Source organism: Rana temporaria, chromosome 1 (assembly GCF_905171775.1).
Source record: "Rana temporaria chromosome 1, aRanTem1.1, whole genome shotgun sequence".
In the NCBI taxonomy this organism is placed as follows: domain Eukaryota; kingdom Metazoa; phylum Chordata; class Amphibia; order Anura; family Ranidae; genus Rana; species Rana temporaria.
The window spans coordinates 42,777,516-42,797,323 of NC_053489.1; the positions used below are offsets into that span (position 1 = coordinate 42,777,516).

Genomic DNA, 19,808 nt, shown 5'->3' on the forward strand with positions numbered 1-19,808 from the left:
GAATAGGGATGGACGTAACTCACGTCTAAGTTCAAAAAATTATGTCGTTGCGTCGTCATTTCGCGCAAAGCACGGCGGGAAAATTCAAAGCGGAACATGCGCAGTTCAATCGGCGCGGGGACGCGCTTCATTTAAATGAAACCCGCCCCCAACCCGCCCAATTCGAAATCCGCCGCCAGAAATACACTACGCCGCCGTAACTTAAGGCGCAAACTCGCTGAGGATTCAAATATACGCCAGGTAAGGTACGGCGGCGTAGTGTATCTCTGATACGCTGCGCCGATTGCAATGTATGTGGATCTGGCCCAGTGTGTTTTAGGTAAGATAAAAAAATCTAAAATCAAAATGTGCACTATTGTTACAGAGATATACACATACAGGGATATACAATGTAATACTGACATATAATCACACACATAGGTTGGACTTGATGGACTTGTGTCTTTTTTCAACCTCACCTACTATGTAACGTAAACATTCTTGAGTTTGGCTTTAAGAAAAGTGGTTACTGTAAGGCCCCATACACACGAGAGGATTTATCCGCAGATACGGTCCAGCGGACCGTATCCGCGGATAAATCCTCTCGAGGATTTCAGAAGATTTCTATGCGATGGCGTGTACACACCATCGCATTGAAATCCGCGCTGAAATCCTCTGGCGATGACGTGTCGCGCCGTCGCCGCTATTATGACGCGGCGACGGGCGCGACGCTGTCATATAAGGAATTCCACGCATGCGTCAAATCATTACGACGCGTGCGGGGAATCCCTTTGGACGGATGGATCCGGTAAGTCTGTACAGACGAGCGGATCCATCCGTTGGAATGGATTCCAGCAGATGGATTTGTTGTGCATGTCAGCAAATATCCGATCTGCTGGAATCCATCCCAGAGGAGATTTATCCGCGGAAACAGATCCGCTGGCGTGTACACACCATAGGATCTATCCGCAGAAACCCATTTGCTGGGATTTATCTGCGGATGGATTCTATCGTGTGTACGGGGCCTAAGAGGTCGAAGCCAAACCTAAAAACAGATTTTGTCTTTCATACACTTTAAGCCTTATTATTCGTTTTACCTTACACAGCAACCAGTGAGAACCCCATTGCTTCTCTGATACATTTTTTTCATTTTCATTTATTATTTCAGGACAAGGAAATACTCACTGCTGGGAGGCAGCAATCTGCTGATTTCCAACGTAACAGAAGGCGATGCGGGGACATACACGTGTGTGGTCATCTACAAGAATGAGAACAGCACCGCCGCGGCAGAACTAAGCGTCCTGGGTAAGCACTACATGCTGATTTCAATATTCTACAAAAGGTTTAATTATTATTTAAAATGCAGTTAATGGCTACATGCGACTTGCTGTGATGTAGCTCAAGAAGTAATAACCGTGAATCTCTCCCCTCTGCTTGTTCTGCATGTCAGCAATAATCCAATGTTTAATTGCACATACAGTACTATTAATGCAGCTGCTTGTGAACTTGGGCTGTGGTTACGTTTTTTTGGGTGCTATTTGCAATTCTTCTGTAAAAATCTATATTCCAGGATGTACTCGGTTGTTTCTGCAAGTTTGTGCAGGAAATGTATGACTAAGGTTGCCAGCGCTTGGCAAGTAATTGAGTTTTTGTGGTAGGGTTGTGGAGTGTGCGCCAATTCCAAATAAGAAAACATTATTATAAGACAGGGCACTGAAGTAATGACATTTTTACTATGCTGGATAAAGTGTGTCTTGGACCAAGTAGTATTGCTGAACTGCAGTAGAGAAAAGTGAGGTCAACAACCTGGTTGTGCTGCCTGATAGACTGACTGAAAATAACTACAAATGTCTTTGCTGGTAGAATTCACATATACACTGTGGGCCAGATCCTCAAAAGGGATACGCCGGCGTATTTACTGTTACTCCGTCGTATCCCTGTTTCTATCTTTGGAACTGATCCACAGAATCAGTTTCCAAGAGATAGACAGAAGATCCGGCATGTGTAAGGGACTTACACTGCCGGATCTTAGGATGCAGTACCGCATCCGCTGCTGGGGGCATTTCGCGTCGAAATGCCGCTTCGGGTATTCAAATTAGCACTTACGGAGATCCACGAAGCTTTTATGCTTCGTTTTTTCTCCGTATGTAAGTATTAAGTTGCATGTGTAAAATTAGGGCTGCTTTTACAAAGTGTAAACTGTTTACACCTTGTAAAAACAGACCCTTCTGTCCAGCGACGCGTTTTTTTTTTGTTTTACATTTTTTTTTTTTCGCCGTATCTTTTTTTTTTCCCGACGCAACTTTATTGACCTGACGCGATCCACAAAGCTCGGCGTAACGTAATTTCGCGCTATGCACGTTGGGAAAATGACGTCACGAGCATGCGCAGTACGGCCGGCGCGGGAGCGCGCCTAATTTAAATGGGAATCGCCCCCATTTGAAGAGGAACGCCTTGCGCCGGCGGAATTTAAGTTACACAGCCGCAAATTTCTAGGTAAGTGCTTTGTGGATCGGGCACTTAGGTAGAAATTTTAAGGCAGTGTAACTTAAATGGGAAATTTTACGTTACGCCTGCTCTTTGTGGATCTGGCCCTATATTGTGAAAAGTATTGGGACTCCTGCCTTTACATGCACTTGAACTTTAATGGAATCCCGGCCTTAGTCCGTAGGGTTCAATATTGAGTTGGCCCATCCTTTACAGCTAAAATGGCTTCAACTCTTCTGGGAAGGCTGTCCACAAGGTTTATGAGTGTGTCTATGGGAATGTTTGACCATTCTTCCAGAAGGGCATTTGTGAGGTCAGGCACTGATCTTGGACGAGAAGGCCTGGATCACAGTCTCCACTTTAATTAATCCCAAAGGTGTTCTATTGGGTTGAAGTTAAGACTCTGTGCGGGCCAGTGAAGTTCCTCCACCCCAAACTCAATCATCCATGTCTTTATGGACCGTGCTTTGTCCATTGGCCAAATCGCTTGGTGGAGGGGGGATTATGGTGTGGGGTGGTTTTTTAGGGGTAAGGCCTGATTTCAAGGATTCCTCATTGGGAATAAGGTTGATAAAAACTGCCATAGACACACTCCTAAACCTTGTGGACAGCCTTCCCAGAAGAGTTGAAGCTGTTATATCTGCAAAGGGTGGGCCAACTCAATATTGAACCCTACGGACTAAAGCAGGCCATACGCGGTCGAATTTCTTTTCAAAATCAGAAAGTTTTTTTTTTTGTGATCCGATGATACCATCATTGATTTTCGAAATTCACATTCCCGGGAATATTCTTTTCTTTCCGGGAATATTCTTTTCTCTCCGGGAATATTTTTTTTCTTGCACATGCGCATTTTTTTTCTATTACATTTCTCGCACGATTCTCCCATCATTTATCAGAAAATCGTTTGTTTTTCAAAAAAAATTCCAACATGTCGGATTTCTCAAATTTGTTTGCCGCACGAAAATCGGTTGTTGCTGCAGCCTACTAACGATGCGAAATTCGTACGAAAGTTCTTTGATACGATTTTTCGAAAGAAAATTCTTTCGAAATTCGAACCATGTATTGCCGCCTTAAGACTTGGATGACATTAAAGTTCATGTGCGTGTAATGCCCGGTACACACAATCCGATTATCGTGCGTTTTTATTTGTATGCTAATCTCATGTCAAATCTAAAGTCACGAAAATTCTCGTACGTCAGAATAAAAAATCGGAAGTGATGTCATGTGTTGTAATGCATTTGTATTGCATTTTCGAACGACAGCTGTACTTTCAACAAAAATCGTACGATCTGGCATTGTACGAAAAAAAAATCTGTACATGTCCGATAGAATAAAATTGGATGAACTGTCCTGATCGGCTCTTGGAAGCTCTGTACTAACGATCCGATTATCATACGATCGTTTTGAAAGCGGCATTTTTCGTACGATTTTCGGATCGTGTGTACGGGGCTTAGGCCCCGTACACACGACCAAACATGTATGCTGAAACTGGTTCGCGGGCCAGTTTCAGCATACATGTTCGGTCGTGTGTAGGCGCGAGCGGGCCGAATTGCAGCAAACATTTGCCCGCCGGGCCTTTTCCCAGAAGACAAATATTCCTGGACGTGTTTTAAAACCGTCCGCTGGAATCCTGCCCGCTCGGACATGTACGGTCGTCAGTACAGACCTACCGTACATGTCCGAGCGCCCGCCGTCCCTCGCATGCGTCGAATGACTTCGACACATGCGTGGAAGCCTTTAAATGGCAGGCCCGCCCACGTTGCCGCGTCATTGTCGCGGCGACTACGCGGACACGCCCCGCGTAGTGTTTACGCGCGGACTTCTGTACGATGGTTAGTACAACCATCGTACAGAAGCCCTCTGGCAGGCATGTACGGTGAAAACGGTCCGACGGACCGCTTTCACCGTACATGTTTGCTCGTGTGTACCGGGCCTTAAGGGCAGGTGTCCCAATACTTTTGACAATATAGTGTATGTATTTGAACTGTATACTTGACTCTTTGCTTGAGGTGTAATTACTTTAGTTCTAGCTTGTAATACCACTTTAGTACCAGGCATTTTTTCAGTTTCTAATGCAAAGTGGTTGTGAGGTCATTAAAAAAAACTGTAAGGCCACAAAAATAGTACCCGACATCGATGACTTTGTTATTCAAAGTGTAAGTTACAGGACTGGCATTAATTTTTATTACCGTATTTATCGGGGTATTGCGCGCTCCGGCGTATAGCGTGCACCCCTAATGTGGACCCACAATTCCTGTAAAAAAAAAACATTTTAGTACTTACAGTTTTGGTGTCTGCGTTCATCGGCGGCCTCATCGGGTCCGGCGTCCGTCTGCGGCTTTGGTGGTGTCCTCCCGGCTTCTTCCGCGCTGTCTCCCCGTCGAATCGCCGCTTCCCGCGCTCAGTTTGAATGCCTGCGACGACATATACCGAGTGCAGTACACTCGGCTGCATTTGGCCAGGCTCGGCTTCGTTTGTGCTCACGCTCTGTGACGTTTATGCGTGAGCACGAGCGAAGCCGAGCCTGGCCGAATGTAGCCGAGTGTACTGCACTCGGTATAGGTCGTCGCAGGCATTCAAACTGAGCGCGGGAAGCGGGTATCCGCGTATATCGCGCACCCACGACTTTCCCCTTATTTTAAGGGGAAAAAAGTGCGTGGCATACGCCGATAAATACGGTATTTCACAACTTGCTAGCTTACTGCCTTGAAACAAGCATGCAGACAGTGCAGACGATTTTCACATGTTTGTACGGAGTCAGTAACTCACCAGGCAGTGAGCAGGGATTAGTATGATGCCTATGGAGATTGCACCTTCAAAAAGGAGTCAGCAATGGCATCTATCTTAGTTCTGTCCTGGTGGGTTTCCTTCAAAGCATATCTAAGGCCATGAAGATTTTTTTTACAGTTTACCAGTTCTTGATGTGGTTGCTGCATTAGTTTTCCTTTTCAGGCTAAGTATATTATCTGGGAGTACAGAAAAATACCCACTGACTGGTAAGCTGCAATACATTACATTTTTTTCTTATGCCGCGTACACACGATCATTTTTCGGGTTGTAAAAAAGGACGTTTTTCAGGCTCTAGAAAAAACGAAGTTTTTTTCAACTTCATCATTAAAACGATGTTGCCCACACAAGATCGTTAAAAAAAAATGCTCTAGCAAAGCGCGGTGACGTACAACACGTACGACGGCACTATAAAGGGGAAGTTCCATGCGGATGGCGCCACCCTTTGGGCTGTTTTAGCTGATTTTGTGTTAGTAAAAGACGATTCGCGCTTTTCTGTCTGTTACAGCGTGATGAATGTGCTTACTCTATTATGAATGGTAGTTTTACCAGAACGAGCGCTCCCGTCTCATAACTTGCTTCTGAGCATGCGTGTTTTTTTCACGTTGTTAAAGCCCACACATGACCATTTTTTACAACCCGAAAAACGACATAGTTTAAAATGTCTTGAAAAAATAGAGCACGTTCGAAAAAAAAATTGACCGTTTTTCAGAAAAATGCTCTGAAGCCCACACACGATCGTTTTAAATGACATTTTTAAAAAACTTTGTTTTTTACAACCCGAAAAATGTCTTAAAAAGTAGTAAATGACGTATTTTTTCTTTTATTTTTTGTAAGCACAGCTTGTGCCTATGTAGACTTTGACGCAAATATCTTTCTTATTCAGTCCCTTTAACTTTCATACAATACATTCAGAGCTTATCTTCTTGTCAGTTATGTAAGGAACCTAATTATACAACATTTTCCCAAAGTATTTTTGTAACCAAGAAAGAAAAATTGTTATGTGACTAAAAAACGTAATTGTCAGTAAGATGCAGCGATACATGAGTCACAAAGGCTGGTAAATCAGAAGAAATGGATCTTAGGAATCGTCTATAAACAAATAAAAAGGGAGAATGAAACTCTATCTTCTATCCATTGTTCCTGAGCACAATTCCATAATCAGAGGAAAGCCGAATCCAATCCCGTATCATTTACAAGCAGAGGACATGAATGCAGCAACTTTTCACTTTTTAAAAAAAAAGACCATTGTGTTTTGATTGAAGTCAGATATACAGCCGGAAAACATAACACACTCTCTTCTCCGATGTACGTAGATGGCTGACGATGTACGACACTGGAACGAGGGACTTTTTACTCATCATTCTTGTTTGTTTCAGAGTTTACTCTAGGAGTTAATGTCACCAACTTCTTTCTTTCTTCCTTTCTTTCTTTCTTTCTTTCTTTCTTTCTTTCTTTCTTTCTTTCTCTTATTTTTTCTCTCTTTCTTTCTCCCTCCTCTCATCTGTCCTTGTATTCCCCTCTCAGTCCTAACTTCAAAACTTTCTTTCCTTCACCTTTCTCTCTTTCCAGCCTATTGTCCTTCTCCCTCCTTTTTTTCATTCTTCTTTTCCTTCACCTTCCTCTTTTCTTTCCTTCTTTTTACTCTCTGTTCCTCTCTTCCTGCAACTTCTTTCCTTCTCCCTCCTCTCATCCACTCTTCCTTTCCTTCTCCCTCCTCTCATCCACTCTTCCTTTCCTTCTCCCTCCTCTCATCCACTCTTCCTTTCCTTCTCCCTCCTGTCCTCCGTCCTTCTTTTCCTTCTACCTCCTCTATTCCATCCTTCCTTTTGTTCACCTTCCTCTCTTTCATTCCATAATTTCTTTACCTTCCTCTCATCTGTCCTTCCTTTCCTTTTCCCTCTTCTCTTCCATCCTTCTTTTCCTTCTACCTCCTTTCTTTCATTTTCCTTTCATTCATCTTTATTTCTTCTATCCTTCTTTCCTTTTCCCTCCTCTCCTTCATACTTTTGTTTCTAATTCACCTTCATCTCTTCCATCCTTCCTTTCCTTCACCTTCCTCTAATCCGCTCTTTCTTTCCTTCACCTTCCTCTTATCCGCTCTTCCTTTCCTTCATCCTCCTCTAATCTGCTCTTTCTTTCCTTCACCTTCCTCTTATCCGCTCTTCCTTTCCTTCACCTTCCTCTAATCCGCTCTTTCTTTCCTTCACCTTCCTCTTATCCGCTCTTTCTTTCCTTCACCTTCCTCTTATCCGCTCTTCCTTTCCTTCATCCTCCTCTAATCTGCTCTTTCTTTCCTTCACCTTCCTCTTATCCGCTCTTCCTTTCCTTCACCTTCCTCTAATCCGCTCTTCCTTTCCTTCACCTCCCTCTAATCCGCTCTTCCTTTCCTTCACCTTCCTCTAATCCGCTCTTCCTTTCCTTCACCTCCCTCTAATCCGCTCTTCCTTTCCTTCACCTTCCTCTAATCCGCTCTTCCTTTCCTTCACCTTCCTCTAATCCGCTCTTCCTTTCCTTCTCCCTCCTCCCATTTGTCCTTCCTTTCCTTCTCTTTCCTCTCTTTCACCCTTCTTTTCCTTCTCTTTCTTCTCTTCCATCCTTCTTTTCCTTCTACCTCCTCTCTTCCATTTTTCCTTTTCTTAAGCTTTCTCTTTTCCATCCTTCTTTTCCTTCTACCTCCTCTCTTCCATTTTTCCTTTCATTCACCTTCTTTTCTTCCATCCTTCTTTTCCTTCTCCCTCCTCTCATCCATCCTTTCTTTTGTTCTCCTTCCTCTCTTCCATCCCTCTTTTGCTTCTCACTCCTCTCTTCCATCTTTTATTTGCCTTACCTTCCTCTCATCTGTCCTTTCTTTCCTTCACCTTCCTCTCTTCCATATGTATTTTCCTTCTCCCTCCTCTCTTCCATCCTTCTTTTCCTTCACCTTCCTCTCTTTTGTCCTTCTCTTCCTTCTCCTTCCTCTATTCCATCCTTACTTCCCTTCTTCCCCTCTCTTCCATCATTCCTTTCTTCCTCGTACCTTGATTTCCTCCTTCTGTAGCTTCTTTCTTTATTCTCTCCTACTTATTTTTGCTTTTCTCCCTCCCACCTCTATTTCTGTACTTCTTTTCCACCACACTCCCTCACATCCCCCTACCCTCCACCATTCCTTCCTCTCTCTCTCCTTCCTTTATCCCATCCTTCCTGTCTTCCTCCTTCCTTTGATCCTTCATACCTTCTCTCACTCTCTCAACCTTCTTTTCTCCCTCCTCTGTTACTTCATTCCTGTATTCTACTCCCCTCCATGTCTCCTTTCTTTCTCCAATCCTGACTTTCTTTTTGCTGTCCTATGTCTTTTTCTGGGCACCTCTCTTCACTCTTCTCCTTCCGTTCTGTCCTTCATCCACCCAATGATATGGCAAGCCATTCCTTGCAGTAAGCTCCAGAAATTGCCGTATGAGTGCGCACATCGCAGTCATGCCACACAGAACATCCTCTTTTGCTTTCTCCAGCCTGTGGAAACATGCAGTTCATTTTTTTTAACTCCGCTCTAAAGAGACAGTGTTTTATGAAGACGTAGAAGACTTGGCTCTATCTTATAAATTGGAGAGATAATTGGCCCATTGGGGGGAATGAGACTTCTATTATATCAAATCCGCCATCATCCATTAGCATGCCGTTGCCTGGAATAATGCTTAACGTACAAGGAAGGCCAGCTTGGCCCATAAGTGGTTGGTAATGATGCAGGTATTAGCGAGCAATGCTCTGTGGTTTCATCCTCTCAGCTGTTTGGGAAGGTGACGCATGGCTGAGCAGTCACTCAATGAGTTATGAAAATGTATCTGGGTAGCGGAGAAGAGGAGGCGACCTGGAGGGTCTGAGCGTCAGAGGTCAGATCAATGAACGTCTGCTGACAGAGCAAGGTGAAATCGCACTCTGGGGAACCTCAGCCATAAACTGGGCAGATTCCTGGAAGTAGAATTGATGCATTTTTAACAACACATAGAGAAATGCAGAAATTCACACTTAAAGGAGCCGCAATACAAAAAAACAAAAAAAATGGAGACTAATAGCCAGATTCAGGAAACTTACGACGGGCGTATCAGTAGATACGCCGTCGTAACTCTGAATCCGCGCCGTCGTAACATTAAGCGTATGCTCAAACTGAGATACGCTTAAATGTTGCTAAGATACGACCGGCGTAAGTCTCCTACGCCGTCGTATCTTAACTGCATATTTACGCTGGCCGCTAAGGGCGTGTACGCTGATTTACGCCTAGAATATGTAAATCAGCGAGATACGCCTATTCACGAACGTACGCCCGGCCATCGCAGTAAAGATACGCCGTTTACGTAAGCCGTTTTCAGGCCTAAAGATATTCCACCAAAAAGGTGGCGCAGCCAATGTTAAGTATGGACGTCGGACCCGCGTCGAATTTTAACATTTTTACGTTCTTTTGAATGGCCGTCTGTATGCACGGCAAGCTTGACAGGAATCCCGTCAGGAAAACTGATGTTTTTTCCCTGACGGGATTCCCGGCCGTGTGTACAGGGCCTCCCTCACACATTACTGTGGCACGTTGTAAATCATCAATGCCAAAATAAATAAAAAAAGTTTGGGTGATGTGAAGCCTCTATGAGACATAATTCTGATGAACTATCTGTAACAGCAAATACTATAACATATGTTTTTTCCTGTTTTACGCCAAAGGTAGTAAATCAGTTAAACTTTCTGCTAAATTGTTAATGTTCCAGGTCCCTACAGAGGGAATTTGCGTACACATCATTTAGTAGGAAAACAACAGATTGCTTCAAATTTACTTTTACATACATAGTCGACTTCTTTTCTTTTTCTTTTTTATTTGCTGAGGATGGAGGGTGTACATGATGCAGTGCTACTGTCTCTTGTAAAGAGTATGCTGCGTACGCACGATAATTTTTCGGCATGAAAAAAACGTTGTTTTTAAAAAAATTTAAAATGATGGTGTGTGGGCTTCACATAATTTTTCGGCTTTTGAAAAACGACAACATTTTTTTTTCGAACGTGCTGCATTTTTTAACGACGTTTTAAAATATGTCGTTTTTCGGGTTGTAAAAAATGATCGTGTGTGGGCTAAAACGACGTTAAAAACCCGCGCATGCTCAGAAGCCAGACGGGAGCGCTCGTTCTGGTAAAACTACCGTTCATAATGGAGTAAGCACATTCACCACGCTGTAACAGACAGAAAAGCGCGAATCATCTTTTACTAACAAGGAATCAGCTAAAGCAGCCCCAAGGGTGGCGTCATATGCATGGAACTTCCCCTTTATAGTGCCGTTGTACGTGTTGTACGTTACCACGCTTTGCTAGAGCATTTTTAAAAAACGATGGTGTGTAGGCAATGTCATTTTAATGATGAAGTTGGAAAAACTTCGTTTTTTCTACATGCCGAAAACTACGTTTTTTTCATTACCGAAAAATGATCGTGTGTATGCGGCATTACAATTTGGTGGAACTGCAAAGCTGAAGTCCTGAGTTTTTTTTACTCTCCAAAGTGTTGCCTGCATGAACTTTGTACATCCTCCCTATGTTTGTGTAGGGCCCCCTTTATTCAAAAACATACTAGATGCTTAAAGCGGATGTCCGCTGAAAACAAATATATTAAAAGCCAGCAGCTACAAATACTGCAGCTGCTGACTTTTAATATTAGGACACTTACCTGTCCTGGAGTCCAGCGCCGTCCGCAGCAGAGGACGAGCGATCGCTCGTCACTCTGCTGCCCCCCCCCCCCGCCATCCTCGGTGAGGGAACCAGGAAGTGAATCGTTCCTGCTTTACTGCCCGGTTCCCTACGGTGCGTGCGCGAGTCGCGCTACGCCTGCTGATTGGCTCCCGCTGTGTTCTGGGAGCCGAGTGTTCCCAGAACACAACGGGGGAGGGGGGGTGACGTCCTGCCCGCAGTTTACCCGAGACTGTGTGGCCGGAAGTGGGTGCAAATACCTGTCTAAACAGACCCCTGATGTCTCACTTTTAAGACAGAGAAAGAAACTAAGACAGCGATTCCTCAGTCCCTTTCTCTGCAGCCTGCAGTAAACATAGTTTACTACGATTTAGTTAAGAATGAAGACAGGAACAATTAGTACAGTTCATTCAAGAAAAGGAAAGCCAGTTAATGACATGTTTACCAGCCCCTTTCCCGCTCCTGAGAGGAGAGGAGGGAAGCTGGCAGCACTGCAGGGGGAGATGGGAAGCAGCGGGAATCTGCACCACACAGGGTGATTAGGGTGTGCCCAGGCACACCTAGCACACCCTGTGCGCACGCCTATCGTGGCAATGTAAACTGACCTGAGCCTGTTCATTTGTAAGTATGTTGTCATGAGGTGATAAAATGCAGATCAACATTCTGTTTTCACCACCCCTTGGCCACCTGCGTGAAACTAACCTAATGTCGCGTACACACGGTCGGAATTTCCAATGGAAAAAGTCAGACGGAATTGTGTGTATGCTCCACCGGACTTTTTCCGTCGGAAATTCTGACGCACTTAGAAAGAGAACATGTTCTCTTTTTTTCCGAGGGCAGTTTCTATCCAAAATTCCGTTCGTCTGTATTGAATTCCGATGGAGAAAAAAACATGCTCGGAAACAATTCGACGCATGCTCGGAAGCATTGAACTTCATTTTTCTAGGCTCGTCGTAGTGTTGAACGTCACCGCGTTTTTTGACGGTCAGAATTTGGTGTGCCCGTGTGTATGCAAGACAGCTTGAACGGAGTTCCGTCGGAAAAAAACGGTCGCGTGTACGCGGCATTAAAGGTTGTTCCTGCATTTCAAAACCCAATGCACACAGTCCGACAGATAATCAGGATTGATGAAAAAAAGAAACCATTTTCCATAAACATGACGGAACAGGAAAGGTGAATTCTCTGGGGTTAAAAGTCATGTCAGTGCTGGCAGGTTAATGAGCCAGTTAATCTTACGAGTTAGCGATGAGGCCAGCAGACGTTCATGGCAGCTTCAAGACTGTTTCATAGATGTCGGCTGGCTTATCTGTCACGTACCCTTTGAAGTTACCAGGCGAGGTGCCAGCTCTCTTCCCGTTTGTAGAGAGTGGACCTGAACAAATGAGCGTGGGTCAGCTGTCATGTAATGGGCGTTTGGCTGGTCTGCGAGTGAAATGTTGGCCTCGTTCTTGGCCTACTCACCAAATTCTAGAAGCCAACCCTGCTAATGAATTGTGACATGAGATCACAGGGACAGTCATATCTGTGACAGAGAACCTCATGTACATCTCCAAGCAGAAACATCTCCTTTTCATAACAGCCATGCAGTAGAACATATATTGTGTATTTGCTATGGTAACAGAATATGAAAAAGCATCTTCAGGAACTTGTATAATGAATAACAGAACATATTCCAATTACAGGCTGGGGTTTAATGGAACGCATCGGAAAAAGTATAAATCTCACTTTGAAAAAGCCTCTTTGATTTGAAGTGAATCTTCAACTTTGTTATTATTGTTGTAATTTTTCAAAATGGGAGTCAGACAGGGGTTTCTGCATGGAGGGTGAAGCTATTAGCCTTGCATTCTGTATTTGAAATTAGAATTTCATATTCCATAATACTAGTCTAGTGGAGTACCTGATGGAGGCTGGGAGAATGCTGCATGACAACAAACGTATTATTCATAAGTGCATTGTATGAAATCTCCATAGCATTACTCTAGGCCAGTGGTTCTCCCAAGGTCTGCAAGCATGGGACCCAGTTTTCCCTTAAAGCGGAGGTTCACCCATGGAGAACACATTTTCCCCATAGCTGGATGCTCGTTTTGTCTAGGGGAATCGGCTATTTGTTTTAAAATATGATCCGTACTTACCCGTTTACGAGATGCATCTTCTCCGTCCCTTCCGGGTATGGGCTGCGGGACTGGGCGTTCCTTCTTGATTGACAGTCTTCCGAGAGGCTTCCGACAGTCGCATCCATCGCGTCACGATTTTCCGAAAGAAGCCGAACGTCGGCGCGCAGGCGCAGTATAGAGCCGCACCGACGTTCGGCTTCTTTCGGCTACGAGTGACGCGATGGATGCGACCGTCGGAAGCCTCTCGGAAGACTGTCAATCAAGAAGGAACGCCCGCTCCCGAAGACCCATACCCGGAAGCGACGGAGAAGATGCATCTCGAAAACGGGTAAGTACGGATCATATTTTAAAACAAATAGCCGATTCCCCTAGACAAAACGAGCATCCAGCTATGGGGAAAAGAGAAAAAAAAACACAAATGGGTGAACTCCCGCTTTAATAAGTGAGTTCCATGGTGCAGAAAGGCCGAACACCAGCACCATCACAACCAATGATACACTAGTATTGGTAGTACTGGTAGTGGTTTCCAAAATACAGCCCAGGGGCCAAATGTTTGCCCTTTTTCGGCCTTTGGGGTATTATTACATCCACTAACACCAGTGATGAGGCACAATTCTTCCTACTGACACCAACAATAGTACACTGACACCAACAATAGTACAATGACACCAATAATGGGACACTAGTCCTCTCAATCATACCAATGATGGATCACAATACCTCCTACTGACGCCAACAATGGGGCACAACTCCTTCCAATGACACCAATGATGAGGTTCTATTCCTCCAATTGACACCAAAAATGGGACACCATTTCTTCCGAATGACACCAACAATAGGGCACTACTCCCCCCACTGACACCAATGATGAGATATTGTTTGCTGCCACTGACACCAGAAAATGTTCTATTCCCACTGGCCACAGTCTGGCCCTCCTAAAGTCTGAGGGACATATCACAGGAGTGCAGAACAAACTGCACACCTGTGATCTGTAGGAGAAATATGGCCAAAAAAGCTTTGTCCATACTTCTCCTTTTTTTAAATAACAAACATGTTATACTTACCTCCACTGTGCAGCTAGTTTTTCACATAGTGGCCCCGATCCTGGTCTTCTGTGGTCCCTCGACTGCTGTCTTGGCTCCCCATCGCAAAAACTCATCACCTTCATGCGAGCGAGCTCGCATGGTGATGAGTTCTTGCTGCTGGCGCCCGCCTGTGATACAGCCGGCGGCCATAGCCTCTAACTGTAACACTCGCCCCCCCCCCCCCCCGGCGCACTGAGTCATTGGATGTGATTGACAGAAGCGCCAGCCAATGGCTGTGCTGCTTTCAATCAACCAATGAATGAATCGAGAAGCCGGCCGAGAAGCAATCGCATTTCACTTTTACCTTTACAACCCCTTTAAGCCAAAACTTTTTATTTTTATTTTGTATGGAGCAGGTACCTTTTTTGACAGAAAAACGCTCCCACTTCCTCAATCCTTGCTTAGACAAGGATGAAGTTTGGCGTACTCCTGCCTGCAGCAACATGTGACACGTCCCAGGAGGCTGAAGGACCAGGTTCATAGCACCACAGTAGAGGGTGGGGGGAACTGGCTATGTGGCATCCGAAAGTCACAGCTGATTGCAATATCCATGATTGAGGCACTGGAGATCAGAATAGGGTGACCACATTTTTAAACTACCATTCAGGGACACCCCCCTCCCAAAAATCAGCTATTGCTGTAACAAATCACAGCACAGTGACTGGACACAAGAGGTGGGATTTTTGATTACTCCAATCACAAACAAGGGGCGGGGATTGTGCTCCTCCAGGCATTCCCGGCCAGGACAAGTACTGTCAGTGAGTAAAGCGGTGATGTGGCGGCCTTTTTTTGGGGGCATCAGATTGCCCCAGGGGGTGGCTGTGTCAGTTTCATTCGGGACACTGTATTGTCCTGGAATGAAGGTGCCCGAGACAGATCTGCAAAATGCGGGACTGTCCTTGCCAACCTGGGACACGTGGTCACCCTAGATCCGAAGCTGGGTAACGAATTTGTTCTGGGAAAGACAGCGCTGGACTTCATGGGCTGGTAGGTGCCTGTTTGTTACTAGTCAGCAGCTATGTTATTTGTAGCTGCCGACCTTTAATTAACCTTGGATGAAGTGTCTATCTAATTGAGAAAAAAAAACAGTAGCAATTTAAAATAACTTTTTTTTCCTGACCGGAGCCCCCCTTTAAGTGGTGTAATGAAGAAAAAAGAAAAAAAAATGTATCAACTGATCATTTACAAATAATCCAAGCAATCTATCTTCCCTGCCTTTCCTCTTTTCAAGAATTCATTGATTCAGTATCTCGGTGAAGACCAGGCTTTCTCTCCATGCCATCATTAGCATTTTGTATTGAGTGAATATGACATTTAATGAAATGGTGGCATTGTGTTTTGTTCAGACTATTGATACAAACAAAGCCACGGTGATGAATTATCTCAGAGTATCATTGCGAGCGCAGAGATCAGCGGGTGTATGCAGGAACGTGCTGGAGATCTATATGATGGATTAATTCTTAACAACGTTAACAGGATAACTGGATATAATAAATGTTTCATATGACAGGTGGGAGATTCATATTTTGTTCTGTAAACAAGAGAATTACTTTACATTTAAGTATAAAACATTTAATTTCTGTAATAATTTCCACATTTAAAAGTGATAAAATTGAGCGATAAAAAAAATGTGTAGACCAAGACTTCCATAGAAAGATTTGGGCCATAAGGTTATAGATCTTACCTCTAATGTCTGGAAAAGCCAGATATGTTCAATCAGGAAGAAAGCTTAACTCAAGACAAATATTAAGGGAACTTTACCTTCCCCCCCAAGAAAATACAATTAATAAGTCCTTCACCTCTTGTCTATTTTCTATGCTGCATAAATATACTCTGAAGCCCAGTGGATCCAACGTCATCTTCTTCTGCACCATTCATCACCTAAAGGTCCCATCCCATGCCGCATCATCAAGGGGTAGCTGTCTTTTCTGGGTTCTTGCAACTAACCCATGATGCTGTCAGGTGTCTATGATAGTGAACCCTTGCCGATCACCATTTCAGGGTTCCCCAAGACCGTGAAGTCTAAGGCCCCGTACACACGACCAAGTTTCTCGGCAGAATTCAGCCAGAAACTCGATCGGAGCCGTATTCTGCCGAGAAACCCGGTCGTCTGTACACTTTTGGCCGAGGAAACCAATGAGGATCTCGTCGGGCCAAATAGAGAACATGTTCTCTATTTCCTCGTTAGTCAATGGGGAAACTTGGCTCACCGAGATCCTCGGCGGCTTCACAAGGAACTCGACGAGCAAAACGATGTGTTTTGCTCGTCGAGTTTCTCGGACGTGTGTACGGGGCCTGAACCCCAGCCTGCTTCTTCACCAGGGCCCCTGATACTGGGCATGGACTTGCACCAAGGTCTCCTTGTTGATGATAATGGGATCCCTCCTCTGGCCTTCCAATTGTACTCTCCTACTTCCTGCCTTTCCAACCAATACTCTTCCTTTCAGGCACTTATACCACGTCATCAAGGGGGTAGCTGTCTTTTCTGGGTTCTTGCAACTAACCCATGATGCTGTCAGGTGTCTGTGATAGTGAGCCCATGTAGATTGCCAACTCAGGGTTCCCCAAGACCGTGAAGTCTGAACCCCAGCCTGCTTCTTCACCAGGGCCCCTGATGTTGGGCATAGACTTGCACCAAGGTGGAACCAGGGCACGGCCCCCAGGTACGCCCAGCTGCACATACAGAGACCACTAGCGTGTGCAGAGTACAATGACAGGAAACAGAAGGAAATCCAGGAAACCTGCTGGAGACAGGGCAGGCAGCAGGCAAGCACAGATGGTAAACAAAGCTGAGGTCGGTACATGGGAAGCCAGACACAGAATACTTGTAAAAGTAGGGAAATGGGAGCTCAGAGGAGAGTGAAGTTGCTCAGGCAACACAGGCTGCATTGAGTAAGTGTATATATAGGGAAGAAAACTGGGAGGCAGGCAAGGAATTGATGGAAGGAAAAGGAAATCTGAACTTAGTAGGTAGGTGAGCTCAGAAGCCAAACTACACATGTGAAAGGAATCGGGACTAGGAGAAGCACTGCAGCAAGGAATTACACAGGCAGGGATACTGCAGGCTAAATCATGACAGACGTACGCCATGGTTGCACCAAAGCCTTCTGGGATGAATGCTGTAGGCATCCCAGTTGGCTGTGGACAATGTGGGCTATGCTCTTCTCACTTAGGCAAGAAACTATATGTATTTTTGAGCACTGTGGTGCTTTGTGCATTGGGCTCTACTGTACAATATGTGCCACAATCAATGGTATTGAAATGCGTCGCACATAGAGCAGGTTTGTTACCGTGCATTGTGACATAATGTGAAACGTATCAAAGTATTTAAATCAGAGAGAGCCAGGTGGATATTGTTTTCAGACCTAGATGAGCAATGGCGGCTTCCATATTTCTCTGTTACAAGGTTTCCTTTGGAAAGGTTTAGCCCTGCTAGCAATTGAGATCTGTTCTTGGAGGAGGCTGATGAGCCCAAATTCTGGCTTCCCAAACATTGGAACTTTTTTTCCTTTTTCTACTGAGCTAGCTTGTTATAAGTGACCCCTCGCTTCATCTTCATAAAAAAGCTTATCCGTTGTGTTAAAGACTCCGATGCAAGCAAGAAGGTTCATTCCGAGCCGGCTCTGTACACCATTGTAGTTTGTCAGCTTCTATTATGCTGTCTCTGTCGGTGCAGACTTCAAAAACTACAGTTCAAGCTCCGTACACATTTGACAGCGGTACACGGGTGCGGTGCAGCCCACACACTCATTATACATCTATTCAAAGACAAGGGAATTACAGCATGACACCAGGCTCTGCACATTTCTACATAACCCTTCATTCTCGCAAACACTTCCAGATAATATTACCTTTGCCGACGAGCAAAACGTAAAAAAAAAAATGCATTTTAGTCAAATTGTCTCACAGATAATGAGCGCGAAAAAAATTATAAACGAGGAGCGAACATACAGGATCCTCACCAAGATCATTTGTGTAATTGGCTTTGTTATGGTAAATACATACTCTCCATAGCAGGGAATGATGTGTCACGCTTGGCACAGCTGCTAGCAGAGGTGATAATAGAGGTTTCAGGCAAAAATACTTTATTACTGGTGGGATAAGCTTGTGTTGAATACCTCAAGTGCCAAGATCCAGTCAGCTGGCTGCCTTTGGCATAATAAGCCTCTACATACAAGGGTTTAGTCTTAAAGTGGTACTGAGTTCCACCAAGTTCCACCTGAAAAAAAAGCCCTGGCGATGTATAGCAGAGCAGGTCTTGGATGTGCCAACATTGTCTGTCTTGAGGGGCGGAATGTGGCCTGGCCGGTCCGTACCCAAATGAGTAGGTTTCCAGGGAGTATGGTGTGTCCCTATTCTTTCGCTACTCATCTGAAACCTCTCCCTGCGTCTAATCACTGTCCTAGTCAGATTGGTGACCCGTTCCTGCACTACCCACACACGGAATGCGCACCAAGCCTGGGAGCGATGGCCTAAAATATGCTCTGGCAAATCCAAGATGGCTGGCAGAGTTACATGGGAAGGCAACATTTAATCGGATATCTACCTCAGTAACCAATTGACTTGACTTCAACTGAAATGTCGCTTCGGTCGAGCACCACCAACAGTGAAAAAAATTGACTTTTGCCTGCTTACAAAGTTGCACGGATCTCTGCAGCATTATTTTATGAGTTCAGGATGTTGGTGGAGTCATGAGACCTTGCGCTTACAGGAACTGTGTTGAATTACGCTGGGTGTCATTGAACAATGAAGTAGGGTGGCGCTACACTGGTAGATTGATAAATCTGCTGGGGATAGTGATGGTGGACAGAAGATGAGTATACCAGCAGGAGTTGCTATAGGGCAAGGGTGTCCAAAGTTTTTCAAAGAGGGACAGATTTCATGAAGTCACCATGCGTGAGGGCCGACCATTTTACCTGACTTTCTTTGAACCATTAAAATGAAATGCAAATGAAATATTGTATACAAAGTTTATTGCTCAGTGCCTGTGATTGCCTCTGCGCGCTGTCAGCTTCATAGCGGCTCTGGCAAATAGACTTGTGAACACGCCCAGCTACACGCCCCGCAACACGCCCCCCGCAACACGCCCCGCAACATGCCCCGCTACACATCCTAACAATGAGAGCTGCATGCTGAAGGGGTATCCAATTTTTTTTTAAATAACACGCGAAAATACTTGGGGGGCCACATTAGAATGTATATGTAATTCCCAAATCTGGGCCCCATCAAACCGGAACGCGGGCCGCAAATGGCCCGTGGGCCAGACTTTTGGACATGCCTGCTATAGGGGAACCATTTATTTTGCATAAGCTGGAATTAGGCTTTAAAAGGGTGTTCCACTCATTTTTAATGTTTATTAAAAGTCAGCAGCTACAAAAAATGTAGCTGATGGCTTTTAATAAACATACACTCACCTGCTACACGTTCCAGCGCAGCGCCGGCCGGGGCTCCGCTCCTCTCCCCCCCTCTCCGGCCGGCATCTTCATTCCAAGTGTGGGCACCCGGCCGTGACAGCTTTCGACTTCACGGCCGGGCACCCACTGCGCATGCGCGAGCGCCGCCATCCGATCGGACAGGCGATCGCCTGGGACCTGTCACGTGTCCTAGGCAATTGCCTACAGGGAGGGGCTGCCAAAAGGCGATTAGATTTTTCGCCTTT

The 19,808-nt window shown here is 45.0% G+C and overlaps 1 protein-coding gene across 1 annotated transcript in view; it reads left to right on the forward strand.

Moving 5' to 3' along the window:
- The window catches only part of DCC (DCC netrin 1 receptor), an 833,538-nt gene that overhangs the window by 437,699 nt on the left and 376,031 nt on the right, over positions 1-19,808 (forward strand). Inside the window, exon 5 of the mRNA XM_040337108.1 lies at positions 1,148-1,284. Coding sequence (XP_040193042.1) covers positions 1,148-1,284 — 137 coding nt within the window. The remainder of the gene's footprint in view (positions 1-1,147; positions 1,285-19,808) is intronic.